At 39.7% G+C, this 20149-nt stretch overlaps 1 protein-coding gene across 2 annotated transcripts in view; it reads left to right on the forward strand.

The window, feature by feature from the left end:
• RAPGEF5 (Rap guanine nucleotide exchange factor 5) overlaps nucleotides 1-20149 on the forward strand; it is a 206058-nt gene that overhangs the window by 31947 nt on the left and 153962 nt on the right. For both annotated transcript variants that reach the window (XM_090287121.1, XM_090287120.1), the window contains exons 2-5: nucleotides 12016-12066; nucleotides 13839-13945; nucleotides 17916-18037; nucleotides 19532-19700. In XM_090287121.1, the coding sequence (XP_090143247.1) occupies nucleotides 12016-12066; nucleotides 13839-13945; nucleotides 17916-18037; nucleotides 19532-19700 (449 nt within the window). The remainder of the gene's footprint in view (nucleotides 1-12015; nucleotides 12067-13838; nucleotides 13946-17915; nucleotides 18038-19531; nucleotides 19701-20149) is intronic.

Genomic DNA, 20149 nt, shown 5'->3' on the forward strand with positions numbered 1-20149 from the left:
CGGTCTGAAGACAGCCTGTCTGTGAAGATTTATTACAGCAAAGAAAGGCTGTCTAGACAGGTTAGAAGAAATAATTTGGTGGGAAGATTAGAAAGAAGGTGATTCAGTGGCAGCAGAAGGAAATCTAAATCCGTGTCAAGAAAGTGTAACCTGCAGCCGTTGGCATCAGTGCTGCACAGGACTGAGTAGCTCTGCCCGGTCTGGGGAGGGAGCCCAGGCAGGAAGTGACCCTGTTTTGAACCCTGCACTTCGTGGAATCTGGTTTCAACAAAGTAAGAGAAGTGACAGTCAGGGTGTCATCTCTGGGAACAGTAAAAGGACATACGAACAAGACGGAAATGAAATTCTGGTTCTATGGTATTACTGTTAGTCAGTGTTGGGGAAGGAGAAGGAAATGAAAGAATCTTGTGTGGCTGTAAATTAAGCTTTGAAAGGACCTCCGATTTTACAAAGACAAGTACAGAGAGAAAGGAGGACATGTGAGCCATAAGCGAAGGCTGTGTGATCAGAGCGAGAAAGTAAGGACGGCCTTGGCCTCTTCCTCGTGGCCAATGGTAAGATGTTGACCAATGAGATGACACTATTCTTATCTCCATCAAGAGAATGATTTTTCACACTGGGAAGGCAGTGATAGAGTTCCCACCTGCCGTAACTGACACCAGGAGAGCTAGAAAGGTGACCTCCCATGATCCCGCGAGTCTGCAGGTGGGATCCCTGCTGAAAGGATGATCGCTAATTGTGGAGGATCTGCGCCATAACCTTGGTGTGGCGGGTGTCATGGCTTTTATAAGCTGGCTATGTGATGTTGAAGACTGCTAAGGTTAACAGACCCTTTCAAATCTTAAAATGAATTATTGACTAAAAGATGTTGGAGCACTAGGGAAGTTAAGACAGTATAAGTTGGGAATGAATGCCAGGATTCCCGCTTGGCAGTGTCCAGATAAAAAAACTTTTTTTATATAAGAATTGACTGGACCTAGAATTTTAAGCAGTGGTGCTGGCAGGCTGCTACCTTTGACAGAAGCCCATTAGAAATCCTGTTCCTATTTGGGAACAGACCATGGTCCCAAGAATCTTATAAAAGCTCACTGGTTCTGATTGAGCTTGTTCAGGCTTCCCAAGTGTGGGCGGTGGGACCGAACCCTCATGGGTGTGGTGGGCAAAGGAAAGAGCCCATGACCAAAAGATACTTGTTGCAAAACCCCTGGGAAAGTTGCCAGTAGGACAGTTTTCTATCCCTCAAATCCTGTTTTCTGTGCTGACCAAGAGGAACCTTGGGGGAGAGGCAGAGAAGCCAGTCCGTGCTTCCCCGGCCCTGCCATCACAGGCACGCTGCGGGGTCCCAGAGATGCAAGTGTGAAAGATACAGTTCTGTCCCTGTGAGAAGCTTACAATGTAGTGCTGGTGACCCACATTCATGTCCAAAATAATAGGAATGTTTGCTGAGTGCTCAACAGTAGTTACCATTTACTGAACACTTACAACACAGCAGGCACTGTTCTAAGCCTGTTTGTAAGATTTTAAGTCACTGCTTCTGCAGATTCACGGGCCTTGCCCCAGACCTGCCGAAGCCCAGACTTCTGGGGATGGGGCCCAGCAATGCAGCTGAAGTTTGAGAACCACTCTTTTAAGTCATTTAATCCTTACAACAACCTTATAAGGAGATTGTGTTTCTCCCAGATAAGGAAGTGGAAACAGAGGCACAAGCACATAGCTCCTAAGTGGTACAGATGGGCTTTGACTCTAACAACATAAATTCAGAGCGTGGCTCTTAGTCACCATGCAGGGCGGTGCTCAGAGGAAGGAGCCATTAAGTCAAGAAGGTAAAAAGAGTAAAGAAAAGTGTTAAAAGAACTGAATTTTGTCCTTTCCCCAAATACTTAAAAGAGAATTAACTGGATGCGATGAATCATGTTAGATACTCTGGACATTTATAAATATGAGTAGATTATACAGACCTTGTCTTTAAGATTCTTACAGTCCTGGCTGGAGTACTCGGTTTGCTGGTGTCGTCTCGCAAAGTGAGAGAGGTTGCTGGTTTGATCCCTGGTCAGGACATGTGTCTGAGGGCTCAGTCCCAGGTCGGGGCATTTGCAGAAGGTGGCCAGTCAATGTTTCTCCTCTCACATCAATGTTTTTCTCCCTCTCTTTTTCCTTCCCTTCCATGCTCTCTAAGATACACACACACACACACACACACACACAAACACACACACACACACAAGATTCTTACAATGAATGAGAGGAAATCCAAATGTAAGTAAGTATCTGGAGTCTGAAGTGCTTTGGAAGTAGATAAAAGAACAATTCTAACAGGAGAGTTGAGCACACGAATACATTTTAACATGAACTATATGAAAACTTAAATGTACGAAAGAGGTAAGACAATTTAGGCAGGGAGACCACTGTGCAAAATTTAGATGTTTGAAACAACGTATTCTTGGATTTTGTATATTTGGCCCTTGGTTCAGTTTCACGTAGTCTAGATTTGCCTGCATTATGAAGTTCCTAGTTTAAAAGAAGTGAAACTCGTTGTTCCTTCTTTGTTTTAATCTTGGAAGCTAAAAAAGTTGTTTTGACCTATTTCTTGCTTTTAAGTAACATGTAAGTGAAAATGGAAATGTGCCTTAAGCAGTTTTGGAGGAAATAATCTTAAATTATAGTGGGAGATAATTTGGTTCAAAATGAAAAAAAATTCTCATCAATAACTGGTTCAGCACTGGAGATTATAGAGCGCCTCCTGCTCTACTAAATTGGCTCATCTATACCAGGATTGGTAAACTTTTTCTGTAAAGGTTGAGATAGTGAATATTTTTGGCAGGACAACAGAGACCATAGGTACACATATGGGCATAGCTATGTTCCAATAAAACATTACAAAGAACAGGTGGCGGCAGGATAGCACACCCTTGACCTCAGTTCCCACCTGACTACATAGTGTAGGTGAAGGTCGTGGAGTGGGCTGGGAGCCTTCAGGAAGTCCTTTGTGGTGGGACATTTCCTACCTTAGTATGCCTTAGTCAAATAACTGAGAAATAAAAACCAGAAATATTTTCTAAATATGCCTTCTGCTAGAAGACTGTACATTATCACCTTCGTTGTTTTTCAGCATTCAGAAATTTATGTACAACTTGACAAGAAACATCTAAGATTTATTTCCCGAGTCAAAGAAGGGGAGAAAGGTGGCTTACCCCAAAGTATATTTCTTCTGCTCATATCTGACTTGCCAGTAACCTAGGAAAGGAAAAGTGAACATTCTTCCTTCTTGAAGACCCCAGTGACTTAATTGAAGTGTTTTTCATTACAAATAATTAACAGGTATTTAAGTGGATCTTTAAGTTTTAAAACAAGCACATAAATTATTCAGGGTATAAAAATATACAGCAGGTCCTTGAATAAAGTTGTTTCACTCAACATTGTTTTATTATAATGCTGATGAGGAAACAAAAAGTGAGTTACTGCCCAGGGCCACTGTGTGTGTGGTTTACATGTTCCCCCGTGTCTCTGTGGGTTTTCTCCAGGTACCCCTGTTTCCTGCCACATCCCAAAGATGCACAAGTGAGGATAACTGGCATGTCTGACTTGTGCCAGCCTGAGCGGGTGTGGGTGTGAGTGGCCTGAGGATGGAAGGGCGTCCTGTCCGGGTGGGTCTCACCTTGTGCCTTGAGCTGCCAAGACAAACTCTGGCCATCCTGACCCTGAACTGGAATCATCGGGTTGGAAAAACATTCTTTTACTTATTTTTATTAATCTTCTTAAAATGTATGTAGAGCTCACATCTACTTTAATGTTTAACATAACAAGTGTTTTGGATCTTTATTTAGGAGTTTGGTGACATTTTTGTGACCAGAATAAACCGTAGGAACTTAAACTCTTTGTTGATATCAATTAGCCTATGGGAAAATTGGTTTTATTATATATTTTTTCCTTTTACTTATTTAAATTTTTTTTCCAGTTACAGTTTACATTCAATATTATTTTGTATCAGTTTCAGGAGTACAGCATAGTGGTTAGACGATCACAGACTTTACAAAGTGTTCTTTCCAGCATGCACCTGGCACCATACACAGTTCTCGCAACATTATTGACTATATTCTCTCTCCTGCACCTTACATCTTTGTGACTGTTCTGTAACTGCCAACCTGTACTTCCTAATCCCTTCACCTTTTTCACCCAGCCCCTCAATACCCCCACCCCTCTGGCAATCACCAGCCTATTCTCCGTATTTATGAGTGTTTCTGTTTTGTTTGTTCAGTTATATTGTTCTTTAGGTTCCACATAAAAGTAAAATCATATGGATTATATTTCATTTCTCTTAAAGTCACAGTTTTCAAAAAGCTATCCACAATGTTAAGTGAGGACCTGCTGTGTGCTCTGCAGACATCGCTCCACAGCTGATCACTCAAGACAGAGTTGAGAAGTGACTTTAACAGTGGTGGCGGCGGTGTGTAAGAGGTGGGGAAGGGTTTCGTAGATTTTGAGGCGGTCACATCATGTTTCCCATTTGGCTTGAGAGTCTGGGTCATCAGGAAGTGTGCCACTGGGAACGGTGGTCAGCCGCTGGGACACACTGTGGAAGGCCCTAGATTCACAGAGGGTTTACGTCCCCCTGCGGGTTTATGAAACTGGTTTAGGGGGGGTTGCATACACGGGTAACGGAGCCTGGAGACAGTATATTTCAGTGGCAAATACAAGTGGTAGAGGGAAGAGATAAATCGTGGGAGGCTCAAGTCTTGGGCAGGCTTCCTGCAGCGTTTACATGAATTAAAGGAAGAGCAGGATGCAGAAGTGCAGACATGCAGGGCTCGGAGGTCAGGCAAGCGCTCGGGTGTGAGCGCCCAGGGTTTGCGTAGTGAAAGCTGGACCACCTGCCCGGCTGCCGCAGGCATGGAGCCCATTGGCTGCTCCGGTGAAGACTCGGAACATAGTCTGGGAGCACTCAGGACAAGTAAACTGTGTTTGTTTTTAAGTAACCATTTTATTTCTTCAAAACAAGGCGATACGAGATGTGTGAGGAAGACAATCTGATCTGTGTGAAGGTGCGAGAGGCCAGAGTGGGCAGGGAGCAAGCAGGGCCGTCCTGCTGCGCAGCCTAAGACGAGGATACACAGAGCGCAATGCAGCTTCCTGTGGAAAGGAGATGCTGCCTTTGGAAACAATATTTGAATTTTTTTTGAGACTTTATTTGTGGGGAGGAAGGAGGCCGTTACTTTTTTGTTTAACTTTTCATTTTTAAATGATTTTGGACTTAAAAAAATTGTACAAATAATACAAAGAGAGTTCCCTTGTAACCACAGTACATTTGTGAAAACCAGCGTTAACACTCAATGAACTCAAATATGGAATTCCTTCAAATGCTGCCAATTGTCCTACTCAGTCCTTATCCCAGTCCAGTGTCATGCAGTGCCTTTCTGTGTCAGTTTCCTTTGATCTCTTTCAGTCAGAGGTAATCCCTCAGTTGTTTTGTTTTTGTTTTTTGGTGCTTTGTGTGTGCGTGTGTGTGTATGTCTTTCTTTCATACCTTTGACAATTTTTGCAGTGTACAGTCTAGTTACACAGAAAAATGACTCTCAATTTGGAGTTGGCTGATATTTTCTCATTAAATTCAGGTGTGCATTTGATAGAAATACCATAAAAGTGGCTTTAAAAAAATAATTTATTTACTTATTTATTTGTTTGTTTGTTTGTTTATTTATTTTTAGAGAAAGAGGAAAAGAGAAAGAAAGGGAGAGAAACATCACTGTGTGGTTGCCTCTCACTTGCGCCCCCCAACTGGGGACCTGATGTGCAACCTTCATGTGCCCTGACTAGGAATCGAACCAGCGACACTATAAAAGTGTCTTTTATCAGATCGGTTGGCAAATGATGTCAACGTGTCTCATGATTGATCATAATTTTTATTATAGTGTTAAGGTGATGTCTGCTAGTTTCCACTGAAAAGTTATTATTTTTTCTGTGCTTACTCATATCTTGTAGGGAGATACCATGTATCTCATTATACTATATATGTATCTCCTGTATCTCATTATACTTTTTCCACTAGTTTTGGCATCCATTGATGGTTCTTGTCTGAAACATTTAGTGCTGTGGTGTTTGCCTAATGGCGATTTTCTGTTTTTTTTTTTTTTTTTGTACTTAGTAATTAGAATTATTCCATAAGGAAGAGCTGCTTCCCCCCAAATGTTTATTTATTCAATTATTTGTGTGTACTCATGGATATATATTTATTCTATGTGTTCCAATGCAATACTTTAATTCTCTTGCTGCTCAGATCTTTCCAGACTTGGCTAGTGGGAGCTTCTTCATGGTGGCTGTTGTGGAAAGGGTTCATCTTGGAGTCCAGGTGTGTCTAGTGGGTTGGTATTGATACAGGTCTGGAATACAAAGTAGACAAGTAAGCTTGTTAATTTGACTGTTGCTCCAAATTTTTAGTGGCTTGATTTCTAAATTTTAAAGGCTTTTCTGTGATTGCACGAACCAAGGAAACCCACCTTGTTAGGCAAAACTATTTTCTTGTTTGTAAACACAGTGAGAAGAAAGATATTTTCCCAAGGAGCGGAGAACATCAGGTTGATGACACTTTGGGGTTTGTTTCTGTTGTCCCTGTTGTGTATGATTATTTCCCAGAAGCTGCTGGTTCTCGCTGATTTATGTCCCTAGGCAGGCAAGATTGTGAAATATTTATAAGTATTCCTAGAACCCACTTTGATTTTCTACTTTAGCTTTTAAGTGGGGCAAACATGTTTATACTAGAAGAGAGGCCTTTGAGAATGGGAAGTAAAAATAAAATTTAACGCTGTGGATGCCATTGAAAGGGTATGGCCTTTCAGGAGGTGGGTGGGTGCTATGCTACTCTGCAGACATGAAGGTATCTTGGCTTAAGGCTGTGTCTGGGCTGGGCTATGCAGAAAACACATACCACATGAACAGGTGCAAGGTGGGATTTACTGAAACACTGGCTCTTTGTTCTACACCAGCCAGTCTTAGAAGCTCAGCCACAGAGCCCAGTGTTGTTCAAATGGCTTATTCCTCTCCTATGTTGTGAACTTAGCCGGGAGTGTTATTGAGGCGATGTTTGTGGGGCGCTCCAAGCCTCGCAGCTGAAATGCGTGATGAGAGATTCAAATGACCAATTTCAACCACTGATTTTGACAGTTTTTCTCACACCTGGGTTAGAATTCCCTGGGGAGATTGGCAAAACCCAGCAGGCACTATTCCCAGAGGTTCTAATTCTGTGGATCCAGGGTGAGACCTAAACACTCGTTTGTTTCTTTGTTTATTTGTTTGTTTGTTTTAGTTTCCCAGATGGTTCTAACTCATAACCAGGGTTGAGAACCGCTGGATCTAGCAGAGGCTCCTTGTGACTTCTTCATGCAGTTAGATGGACTCGTTTGTCATTTTCCTCTCAAATCTCCACACCCTAAGTTAGAAGGCACATACGTGGGGCAGTACTAAAGATAGGCTTCCGTTGCAAACTCAGGTGAATTTCTGAACCTTTTAAGTCTAGTTTTGTCATCTGCAAAATGGGGTTAATAATAGCACCTACTTCATAGTTTTTCAAGGATTAAGATATAGGTTGAATGTAGAATATTTAGCACAACCTCTAGCGCATACTTTCAATTATTTATGACTTAATGACACACAGCATATAACAGGAGGGTGGTAGTTACGGAATCTGTCGCTTTTGTTTCAGTCCCGGCTCTACAACTTTTCAGATCTGGAACCTGAAGTAAATATCTTAATTTCTCTCACCTTCAGGCCTCTTGTCTGTAAAAATATGAAGAGGTGAGTGCAGTTGCTAATATGGGAAAGTGCTTAAAACAAGGGGAGGACTCAGTAAGCCTTTCTGCCGCCTTCCCTTTCATTCCATTTTCTTTACACATCATAGAACAGAAAACTATGATTTCAAAAACATCATGAACTTTGGTGTGGCCAGACTGTGTTGAGACTGTATTACAAATGGCCTTTGTGGCTTTGAGTAGCTGCTGGGAGCACGTTCCTTGGGGAAGTGGTTGTGGGAGCCATCGTTGGACCACCCTGCCTTTCCATTTCCTGAGTTGGTTCATGTCTTCAGTTTGCATTGTCTGTACTTGACTTGTGGTGACCGTGTGATTCTCAAGCCAACATACTGTCTGGGATTCTGCCCTTTTAACCTTGATCAAACTTGGGTTGAGATATAAGTGTATCCTGGGGCTTGAAAAGGACCCACAGCCTACTGGACAGCATGCTAGATCATAGCCTCGATTGTTTTAGTCCGTAATCTCTTTAAGGTATGTGCCCTCCAGTTACTTATGGAGCTTTTTGGCTTCTTAGGATTGTAAGAAATCTAAGTATACTTATTCTATCATAACATCTTAATATTCTACTCGATCACTCGGAATGGGAAAAGGACAGGGGTCGGAGGTGACAGAAAGTTGTGTCATGAACTGAATTCTCAAGTTATCAATAAACCTGGTGGTTCTGGTTGGTTCCTGTTTGTAGTAGAACAGGCCATGCTTCTGTGGTTATTGAAGTGATTCAGCTTTTCTCCTCTTAGTTCTCTCTCCCCTTGGTAGCCCGCTTACTTTAACTTAATCCAAGGAGAGTATTAAAACATGTCCTCCAAGAGCTGTTTAAAAAAATGTGCCTTAAGTCTATCATGTAATTTATTGATATTTTCAGTGCCTGGAATGAGTTCCATGCTTGGTTCAGAACCAGCCTCATAGATATTACAGTTTAACTTTAGTGGATAACTAACTTTAAAAAACCATGGAGGTAATATATGCTATATATATATAAAAACAGTTATGCTGTTTTTTTCTGGAAGTTCATTTATAAGTATTAAAGGATTGCAATTTTTTAATACATGCTTAAAGTATGAGGCCTCCCTAGAATCATTTAGGGAATCCTTTTTCGTGGTTTATTAAAATGGAACAGAAAAGAAATAAATTTGAATTAAAATGTAATTTTATTTGTATTGTTAGCAGTCTTCTCTCTGTGATGTATGTATGTCTTTCATGAAAGAATCATTACATCTAACATAAGCAATTCTAGGAAATTGGAAATAAGGGGCAAGAAAGAATCATTATCTTATCTGGGCACTGTGAGGTATGAAGGTGAGAGCCATTTAAAACAGGATAACCTGCATCAATCAGACCAGTCATCCAAGATTATGGAGGAAATTGATAGGAAATCAGGACCAAGAAAGAGAATTCGTGTGTTTAAAGTTTCCTTCAGGTCCCATATCTTCTGGTAAATGAATTCCTAAATTAGTGATGAACCAATATCATGTTCATATATGTATGTTTGTGGAAGCTCCCGCAGTACCTGGCGAGGAGCTCAATAGGGGCTTCATAAGTAGTTGTGAAATGAATGGAAGTTAGTTGCCATAAGAGCAATTAGATGAAGCCCTGGAATTCTGAGAGGAGAAATAAAATCAAGGGATTCAAAGATAGGATGGAAAAAGCTCAGTGATTTACAACATATTAGAGAAAGCATATTGAAAAGGAGGTTCAGGTCGATGCTGAGAGAGGAATTTGTAGATTATTTAGAGCAGGGAGTCTCAGGTTCCTGTAAGTTGACCCATGGTGTTCTCCTGATAAAATTTTGCAACAATCCTTTCCCAATACCTGTTAAAAATGAGATAATGGATGGACTCTTCCTCCATGTTCTTCTTTCATTAAGTCTTTGGCACTTGCTCTCCTTGCAACAACTTACATAGAGTGGCCTCTAAAAAAAGTACAGAGTTGTGATAGTTAAAGTTTAACAATAACGAGAACTAGACGGAGTTCTGCAGAGAGCTCTGTGGCTTCCCCGAGCTCAGCTGAGTTTGAGAGCTGCCATCTCAGAGCGGTGATGAAACAAAGCTCCCCTGGGTCCAGTTAGAGAGGGCTTCACAGGAGTTTCTGACAACGGATCTAGGTATTGTGTCCTGAGAGAGGCAGTTCTTATGCTGCTCTTGTGGATCCCCTGTGGGTTGGTAGCTTATCTAACAGTGTTATCCAGTTAGCAAGGAAGAATCCCATTGCTTTATTTACTCACCTTACCAGTCTTTTCAAACAAGCCATCCGGGGGGGCGGGAAGTTTCTGTGAAGTGGGATTGTGTGAGAGTAAGACTAGTGTTGAGAGAGCCAGATTGAGGCTGGCGCAGAGAAAGGAAGTCATTTGCTTGCTTTTGTCCAAGTGCCCCTGCCTGGTTCTTTAGAACTTGTTTCTACCTAAGCACTTTCTTTTTAACTAGATCACGTGAAGTATTTGCTTTTCTGAGCTGATTCAAGCAATTAGATGAGTAATAAAGATTGTCAGTTCTGGCCTGCCATATTGATTTTTAAAAGTCTTTGTTGAGGGGAAAAAAAATCACTTATCATGATGATTCGTCTTCAAATTATACATTTGGTGCATATACAAATTTTAAATTGTGCAGTATTTCAATAAGTGAGGCTCAGATGACAGAAGGCCTATGAAGAGCCAACTGGGAGTGTGTATAGACCAGACCAGAGGGGTAGGTGGATGTTTTATTTATACGTGGGGATTTAAAATGACCGGTCTACCTTATGAACTTCATTTTCTTTGGAGCCATTGCAAATATTTAGCAAAGTGTACCAATTGGCATTTTTGGTTAGAGTCTATTTATCTGTTGTAGTTTAATTAGAAGATAAGTAGTGTGGGAGGTGCATGAGTGGCCAAGAGAAAGAGTAGCAATTCTGTCTTACCTTAAATTCTGGTAGAAGGTTCAGATGCTGGAAAGCGATGATTAGCAGAGTGTGTTTTGTGCATTTTTCAAATTCTAGGAAGTGAACGCAGCAGATTAAAAACTATGGGATCTGAAAAGACAGCAAGCCTGAGAATTAGAGGTGGAAGAAGCTCTAAAAACATAGGTCAAAAGCTCAGTGAATATTAGTTCCTCTGTTCTTTATCCCATACTGCAATGGGAAATGGTAATAATTTTCCATTGTACTTAAGCATATGTAGATGATGGTGCGTTTTACTGGCTTGTTAGGTAGGAAAATTTAGCTGCTACATTACTGATATAAAGATATAAATATCTACAAATAAATGAATAGAAAAATAAACATTGCCGTGCTAGATGCTGTGAAAGCAAAGCTGTATAAATTTCCAGTGCTCTCTCCAGGAGCTTATGGATTAGTTGGGGCAAATGCACTCACAGCAAGACAACTGATTATGCAGAGCACCCAGGAGCTGCCTTTTGAACAGTCGAAAAGACAAAGATGGACAAACCCTGGTGGACTGGGGTGGGTCAGAGGAGCTTTGCCTACAAGGTGACTACATAAACCTGGACTTCAAAGTCTGGTGGCATTCAGGAAAGCGTCAGGGAAGACAGGGCTCTCTAACATGGAGAATGGTGTGTGCAGAGGCAGCATATGAGTGGCAGGCTCTTCCGATGAGTATGTCTTGAAAAATCAAGGAGCCAGGCAGGGAGATGGAAAGTGAATACTAGAAACCTATTGGTGGCAGACTGTGGTAGGCCCAGCAGGGAAGGCTTGGGGCATGGACTGACGCGTACGCAATAACAGACTCGTTCTAAGTTGAGAGGGCAGTTTAGAAACATTTGTTCAGTTGAGGTGTGCAGGATGGCCTGAGAGGATGTGACCAGAGAGCAGGGGAATCTGGGCGAAGCTGAAGCCGCTGTTCAGGTGGGTGGGCTGAAAGCGCGAGTTAGACTACTAACGTGGACCTGAGAAGGAAAGGAGAAATGGAATCAGAATCACATTAAGAGTAAAGTGACAAGTACAAAAACATCCTGGTATTTCTGCCGCACTTTTAAAATTTGTACTCGGTAGATGGAAAGCTGTTCAAATGCCATACCTTGTCCCATTAGAGTAGATGTTGCTCAGGTAGTATCTACATTGAGTGAGAATAAGGACGTGAATCTTCTGTACCCATGACTTGAGATTTAAGCTCACCCTTTGTCATTGACAGTTCACTACTGGGCCTCCCACTGTTCCATATAGTGTGCCCTGAACGCACAATGCCTTCTATTTCGTTCTAATATTTTCCCTTTTTCTTTTAAAATAGACTCTCTCCAGAAGGATCTCCAATCCATACCTTGAACATACATCTTCCCAGGTATGATTTTTCTCTCTCTCACTGTATTTTCTGAAACAATGATTCACAGATCCTTATGTAGAATTCTCTAGTTATAGTTTTCCCCTTTGCTCCTGATCATGCCATCTCCTTCACCTGGGATGACACAGTCAAAGTGAGATGAGATGTCTTGATAACTGTGTTGTAATTCAAAATGTTCACTAGATGGGAAAAAAGATATTTTCCCATCTGCCAAGTCCTTTGCATGAATGCATTGTCAACGTAGCAGAGTTAATATGTAATGTAAATATTTTCAACTTTCTGTACAAAAACACTGTATTTTAGATATAGTGGATATTTTACACTGAAAACTGGCAAGGGGATTGTTTATAGTTACTAACAGAACATCACTGTATGCTAATTGGTAAGTAAAGATGTTTTTGTATTGTGTTGAAGAATCAGTCAACAAAGAGTTGCATTTTTTTAAATAACAGGAGATCATGATCTTTGTGAGAACAGAGGCCTGTTTGGACTTGTTCCATTATTGTGTCCCCATCATCTAGATTGAGGCCTGATAGCTGCTCTTTACATGTTTTTTTTTGTTTGTTTTTTTTTTGAATGATTGAGTGACTGAATATTGGTACCATGTCAGGACTAGTCAGGTGTTAGCTGACTTGTACCTCTCTTATGATAATAGTTTCTGTCATCTGGCTTGTTCTTTCTTGTTTGTTTTGTTTTTAAGTTTTAATATGTTAAAAATAAATCATTTTCTGTCCTCACTTTCTCATAGGAAGTGATAACAGGAAAATTAAAGAAGTATAAGGATGGGGTTAAATTGTTCCCTGTCAAGTTATAATCAATCTGTTATCAGTTTATTTGCTTCCAGAGAAGATATGTATATTTTATAGGGACAAAATTTTGTAGGTGCAGAAAGAATTCACCAAGAAACAAGTAAATGGGGGAGGGGGGCAGAAATGGGATATCTATAATAGCATCAAAAATAAAAAAATTAAAAATTAAAATAAACAAGTAAACAGATGTGAACACATACCTTCCATATGTATTAATTTTCATGAACCTTCACTGATGAAGACTGGTCATTGTCACTTAGCCTCCTTTGTTTGTGCAACAGCATTGCACTGAGGAAGAAGGGCCACTTCCGGAGAAAGGAGGGCACATTAAAGGACAGAAACCTCTCTGGCTCGAAGGAATACCCTCCTTCATCCTTTAAGAATCAGAGACTCATATGGGCAAATTAGAAGATTAGAAAAAGAAGTTAAATAAAATGTTTATCTGCTAGATGAAATCATGGGGTAGATGAAATCAGGATTCTTAGAATTAACTGAGAATGCTGCAGCTGAGTGAAGCTTAAAAGCAAAGCAGACAGCAGCCTGCTATCAAATCGTGCTGTGGTGCGATGTTCACCAGATAGGAAAAAATTATTTCCCCATCTTCTGACCTTTACATGAAGGTGGCATCAATATGACAGAGTTCTAATAAAAATATTCTTCAATTTGCTATATTGATAGAACACTATAATTTTATAAACAGAATATTTTACACTAAAATCTTAGTGTAAAAGGAGATTATTTATCATTATAATTAAAGCAGTTTAGCATATGGAAATTAGCTAGTATAACTTTATAGCATACATGTACCAATAGCAAAAGTAAATAAAATAGGTAATTGTGTTTGTAGCTACATACATTGTCTTAAGCTTGTGGATTTGGTCATGATTCTTTACATATAGTGTGCTCACAAATTGTTGCATTATTGTTCTAAATGTACAGTGAATGTTTGTTTTTTCCACTTAGATTTATGGGGAGAATTCTTCATGTGCGGGAAGAGCATTGAGGAATATTATTATCGTTCAGGCAGCTGACCTGATAAAGGACCGAGTGAACCTCAAGGGATTTTACAGGTAACACAGTTGTCTAATACCTTGTCAGAAATTCTCCTTGTGGAAAAAAAAAATAACTGTGTTAAAATCATAACCTTGATCACAGAGAGACAGGTGGTATCAGTGTAGGAGGGGCTAGTCAGTTGTTTGAAGTGTCCTTTTTGGACATTGGTGGTGACTTATCTCTTCTTTAAGGTGAGCACGTGTTTGTTGACAGTTGCCTCCTGGATGAAGTTAGGGTCTGGGATCCGCAAGTGTGGATGGTTTTGAGAAAGCCTCTGCTTTCTCTGAGATGGGATATTTTATAATAATTTTACTGGGCATGTGCTGCACTGACGCATCCATAAATATAGGTCCCCTCATCAGGGACCTTATCAAGGCTCTGGGCGGACTCCATGAAGGTCAATGGGCTGAGAGCCCTGTGAGCATCCTCCTTGGGATGCTGGGAGGAGGGGGAGGGGCAGTTTGGCATGGGGATGGCCTTTCTCTGCCTTGGCTAGTAAATAAGGACAGAGGCATTAGAGTAAGCAGGTGGCTTAGTGGCCAGTTTGCAAGTACAGCTGGACCAAGAGAGTGGTCATTTAGAAAGTCTGGAGCACATTTTCATTTTCTGGTGCAGTCTAAAGAAAGAACAAAAGTGAATTTTCACCTTTTTATTATTTTTTCATAATTTTATTATTTTTATTTTAAGTAAAGATATTAAACCACACCAAACAATACCAAAAGAAAAATTACAAAAATAAACCAGAAAGAAAAACTACTATCATTTGTTACCATTATTCTTTCTTACAGAAATGAGATTATAATACCACAAAGAATAGGAAGAGTACTCAGCATAACTGAGAGAAGAAAAAGTAGGAAAGAGTCCCAGAATAAACAATGTTTCTTTAACTAAATTTGAATACTTCTGATTTTTTTTTCTTTTCTTAAAACAAAAACTGTGTAAGTCTTTGGGTTTGGTTGTGAGCAAGCTCACAGGATTCATTTTAGCTACTGCATAAGGTGATACCTAACATCTCTCATTTTCTGTTTTGTTTCTTTATGTGATCTCTGTGGATAGAAATTGAAAAAATAATTGAGAGAGGTACCTGAGTCAGGTTTATGGAAAAGAACCATCCATCCGAATTAGAACGGACTGGTGCAAATAGAATAGGGAGACGGCATGTGCTTTGCTATTTCAGATTCCCAAGGGTCAGGCCAGAACCTCCTTTCTTTTAGAAAACGACTGATTAACCTTTGGGGTATAAAGACAAAGTGCTAAGATGATGGCCCAGCATGGATCATTTTCCTGTGTCTGGTAGTAAATCGGGGTAACGTGTCCCCCATGTACCACATGAGATTACTTTCAGAACTGGTCTCTGAATACTGACACCCCATTTATATTCAAAATGAAGGTTGTTTCTGCCCCACCATGAATTACTTGCTAAAAATGTTAACCAAAGACAGAAGGAAGCTAAGAGATATCGAATGTTCAACTCCAGAGATTGTTAAAAATAATGCCTTAGGATAGCAGTCACATTGGCCTGGTAGCTAATCACCTTTGAATCACAATGTGCCTACCTAGTATGCTGCTGTGGTTAGATCTGCGTGTCCTCAGAACAGTTTCTGGGATCCGAACAAAACTGAAAACACACCGGCAGGAAGAACTGCTGTCGGTATTCAGATTTCTCCCTTCCAACCGTCTTTGTTTCCTTCTGTCCTTTTCTTCCCGAAATCCTGTGGATTTAGGTATTTTAACCGGATTTGTTGCAGCCTGGTCAGAAATCAGAGGAGTGTGAGTTAAATGCAGAGGCAGCTCACCTGATTATTAACTAAAATTATGGCAGTACAATAGTCCCTCTCTGTATCACGGTTCGCTTATCATGGCCTCACTGTATCGCAGGATTTTTAAAAATATTATATTTAATTACTTATTGCGAGTTTTTCACTATATTGTGGGATTTTGTGGTGCTGTACAGTAAATACTAAAATAAATGTAAGGTTCCTATTGGCGGATTTTCACCTACCGTTTGGGGGTGGTCTAGAACGTAATACCAGTGATAAGTGAGGGATCACTGGACTCTGTTTTAGCATATTGACTGAGCCCTGCCCCCCACCCCCCAAACAAAGTGAGCTGTTCACTTGACAAGGTAGAGCTGGTGGGAGATTGGGGGGCTTTGTGGTCACCAGCATCTCCTCGGGGTCCGTCAGAACTGAGGATTCTCAGGCCCCATCCAGCCATATTGCCTCAGAATCTGCACCTTAACAAGATCCCCCAGGTAATGGCTGAACAGGGTTTTGAGAAGCCCTGGCCTGAGAAATTTCTTCCACATCACCTGTAAACACACATCCGTCCAGACATCTTTTACCATTTGGCAGTTTAATTTATTCAGTAAATGTTTCATTGTGTCCTTTCCTATTACACAGAGTAGGCTGGGGAGCTATATTGTTCCGAGAATAAGGATTAAAAAGCGATACAGTGTTTAATCTATGTGATAACTGCTGGGAGCAATTAGTTTGAAGATGCTGGCTAATTGACAGAGGTGTTGAGGAATTAATTAACACTTTGAGCCTTTAACACGAAAAGTGTCCTATAGAATTAGAAGTTACTATTGGCCTAATTGCTTGTTTTGTTGTGATCTGTTTCCTCATTTTGTTTTTTAAAAAACATTTATTTATCTGACTGTTAATCTTTTAAATGTCTTAACACTAACCTGCAATTAAACATATCTACTGTTGTCTTAATTGCCTTAGAGTATCTTTCAACAAGTGATACTGAACCAAAAAAAAAAAAAGGAAGCATTATCAAAAGCTAGAATATTTGATCAAACATCTCGGTAGAAAAACTTAGTATTTCTTCACCCTAGAAAATGTTGCACCTCATGGCATTTTTTCATATTGTTGGTAACTGTGTGATTTCTAGATATTTGTGCCTATGCCAGTCACAGGAGATAGGCAATATTTTTCTGTTTTAGGAACGCAGACAAAGTTGACATCTTTTGGTCCTTAAATACCAAATATAGAATAAACATAGCTGTTTACATGGTACAGCATTAAAAAAAACACATTTTGGTGACAGTTTCTCATAAGGGAGGTGGGATTCATTGAAATATCTGCAAATAAAAAACTGTATTTCATAATGTTCTCTTCATTTGGTTTTGCATCACAGGCTGATAAAGATGGAAAAGTAGGCATGAAGATACTTTTTGTAATGCCAAGACTGGAGCATTCTTTGAATATAGTTGTATATTTTAAGACAGGTTACAGAGAATATTTTGAGTGTGTGTGGTCAGTAGAATCCTTCTCACACATCTTGGTTTATGGGTTTTATGATCTAGGTTGCTTAGCTAGATTGCTGAGATTATACTAAAAAGATTCACAGTCAAATTCATTGTTCTTTGAGACAAATTTTAGGGTTTAATATCTCAAAAGTAGCAAACAAAATTCTGTACCACTCACTGTGGTCCCAATTTTGTTGAACCTTCTTGGGATTATTTTGTTCTTATTAAATAAACAAGATGAATATCTATGAATGATTAAACCCAAGTTTATCTCCACCAGCTTGAGGTACTTGTCTTGCCAAGGCAGAAGCATTATCTTTATATAAAGGACTGCTAAATTTATATTTTCATTTATTCACACAATGTAGTTTGAGAGCTTACTGTGTACCTGGACTGTCCTAGTTGTTGGGGCTTAATAGTGAGTTAGGCATAGTCCTTGTTCTCCTGAAAATTATTCTTAAGTGGGGAAGGCAGATATTATCCATTCAGAAAGGTGTATGGTTATTAAATGTTAGGTGACATGAAGTAAAAGTATAAGAATTTTATTCCAAGTTTCTCTAAGGAAGTGATATTTGAGCTGAAATCTGAAAGATGAGTAAGAGGTATGTGCCATTTATTAGTGAGTCACTTGTTTAAAAAAGGGAGCACATGAGAGAAATGGTATTAAATATCAATTTTTTGGCAAACGAGTAGCAACAACATCTTATGTGAATGGCTTTGTGTTTGTCCAGGAGAAGCTGCGTTGGGTCAGAACTGGTAGACTGGCTCCTGGAACACTGTCCTTTTGTCCAGTGCAGGTCAATGGCCATAGGGGTCTGGCAGCTCCTACTGGATATGGGAATTATGTCATCAGGTTAGTATTACGTGTTTTGAAGGTTCAGAATCATTGTTTTATTAAGCTACCAGACCAAAATATACTTAACTTTCTAGAGGATGTTACAGTCTGAATGGAAATTGTTTTTGCAGGTAAATATTTGCCTTTTCTCTTATTTTATAAATAAAAATGACAGGTCAGCTTTTGATTGTTATTTCTCTCACATCTTTTGTAAAAATAATTAGGGTCCTGCTGATTGTCAACGTATGAGCCTTTTGCTTACCCCCCCTTCTCTACTCAAACTGCTGCTCACAATTTTATTTTTTAAATTAGTGACACCTTTAGTTGCCCTGAATGTGTGATTTATCTTGCTGCACTTAGAATTGTCATCAGAAACTGATTTTATGAGTGGAATGTGTGCACCGTTTTGATTGACTAAGTAATCATGAACCGTTAAGAGCTATGACCTATGAAAATTCGGAGTTTAAACAGAACAGAAAATTGATGTTAACTAGAAACTAAAACGATGGTCGATATTTCTTTTCTTTGTTGAGCGCAGTGAACTGAAGACTAGGAATAAAGCAATCTGGATTTTTTTTAATTTAGCTCTATCACACAGGTGGTGATTGGTCACTACAAAGCCCTTTTTTTTCTATAGGTAATAAATATTGAGGGCCAGAGAACATAGTGAGGTTTAGAAAGGCATCCCCCAAGTCCCACTGTGAAAGAGCGGTACAGATGGGAGTGTGGGTATAATTAATCTTAGTGAGTTAATAATACCTAGCACTTGATACTCTTACTTAGAAATATCAGCTCCCTCTGAGGAACATTATCAGCTTGCTTGTGAGGTTGAACACATTTTGTTAATGTTAGCGTTAATTATAAAGATTGTTTTAATATTTTTTTTGGAAAAGTCTCCAGTTCTGATTCCTTTAAAACTGTGTTTCCTGACCTTGGCAGTATTGACACTTTGGGTTAGATAATTCACATTGGTAGGGGGCTGTCCTGTACATTACAGAATGTGTAGTTAGTAGCATCTCTTGCTTCTTCCCACCAGATGTCAATAGCACCCCCTAGTTGTGACAACCAGAAATATCTCCAGACATTGCCAGATGTTCCCTGGGGGCGTAGTCACCCTGGTTGAGAAGCACTGATTAAAACTCACCATGTGTTGTATTTGAGTACCACTGAAGTAATTGCATGCATTAGTTTTCTTTGAGACACTGAAAAATATTTCTTCCTACTATCTTTGAATTACTATAAATTTCACCTGGCCCTAAAGCAGAAAAATTATAAAATATATGTGAAAATGCTGGTCAAAGCTTCGAGGGGTAATAAAAATAGATGGGTCAGTAAATCCTTTTTTAATTCACTGGGATTGTGACCATGAATGGACTTAGGATGTAGAATTATAGCCCTTCCCCTGGCCTCTCCCTAATGATTATACTCATGCTTCCAATTTAGTATTTGGTTTATGACTCTCTAAATAATATACTTTAAAACACTGATCCACACTTTTTTTTTTTCCAACAGTGGACCAACATTTATACTTTCAAGACACCTATGTTTTCTATCAGTTTTCCTCTGAGGAGTGTAGCTACTTGTACTGTGAATTTGAGAGAGAAGAAGAATGGCAAAATGGTGTCAAGCTGTTGCTGCAGCTCGTGCCTCTCCTTCCCCCCAGGGCCGGCATCTGTGAACTGTGAGTCAGTGCTGCTTTGTTCTGTTGTTAAATTGTTCTCCCTTTAAGAAAACTTACTGTGTCTAGGGACTATGCTTTGCTCTTGAAGAAGACCATCTCCTTTAAAAGGTAGCTGTTCTAGTTCCATTTCTCAGATGCAAGTTCAGAAAGGTAAAATACATTTTTAAAGATTAAAATGGCTAATGAATGACGGAACTAGTATTCAAATTCCAGAAGTCCATGCCTTGCCAGCCACACTATGCTGCAACCTTATTTAATTGTTACTATGAGTAGATGATCTAAATTAGTAATAAACACGATTTGGCTTGAGTTGAGAATAAAATTATATCTCATATCTTATTCACTACCCAAGTCGTGACTTTCCTCAGAAAGAGCTCAACAGACATTTCTGAAAATGATCTAGAAGCAACATTTGGTGAATTAAAACACATGAGTCATTATCACATGAA

The sequence above is a fragment of the Furipterus horrens genome, unplaced genomic scaffold (assembly GCF_987537825.1).
Source record: "Furipterus horrens unplaced genomic scaffold, mFurHor1.1.pri manual_scaffold_9, whole genome shotgun sequence".
NCBI lineage: Eukaryota > Metazoa > Chordata > Mammalia > Chiroptera > Furipteridae > Furipterus > Furipterus horrens.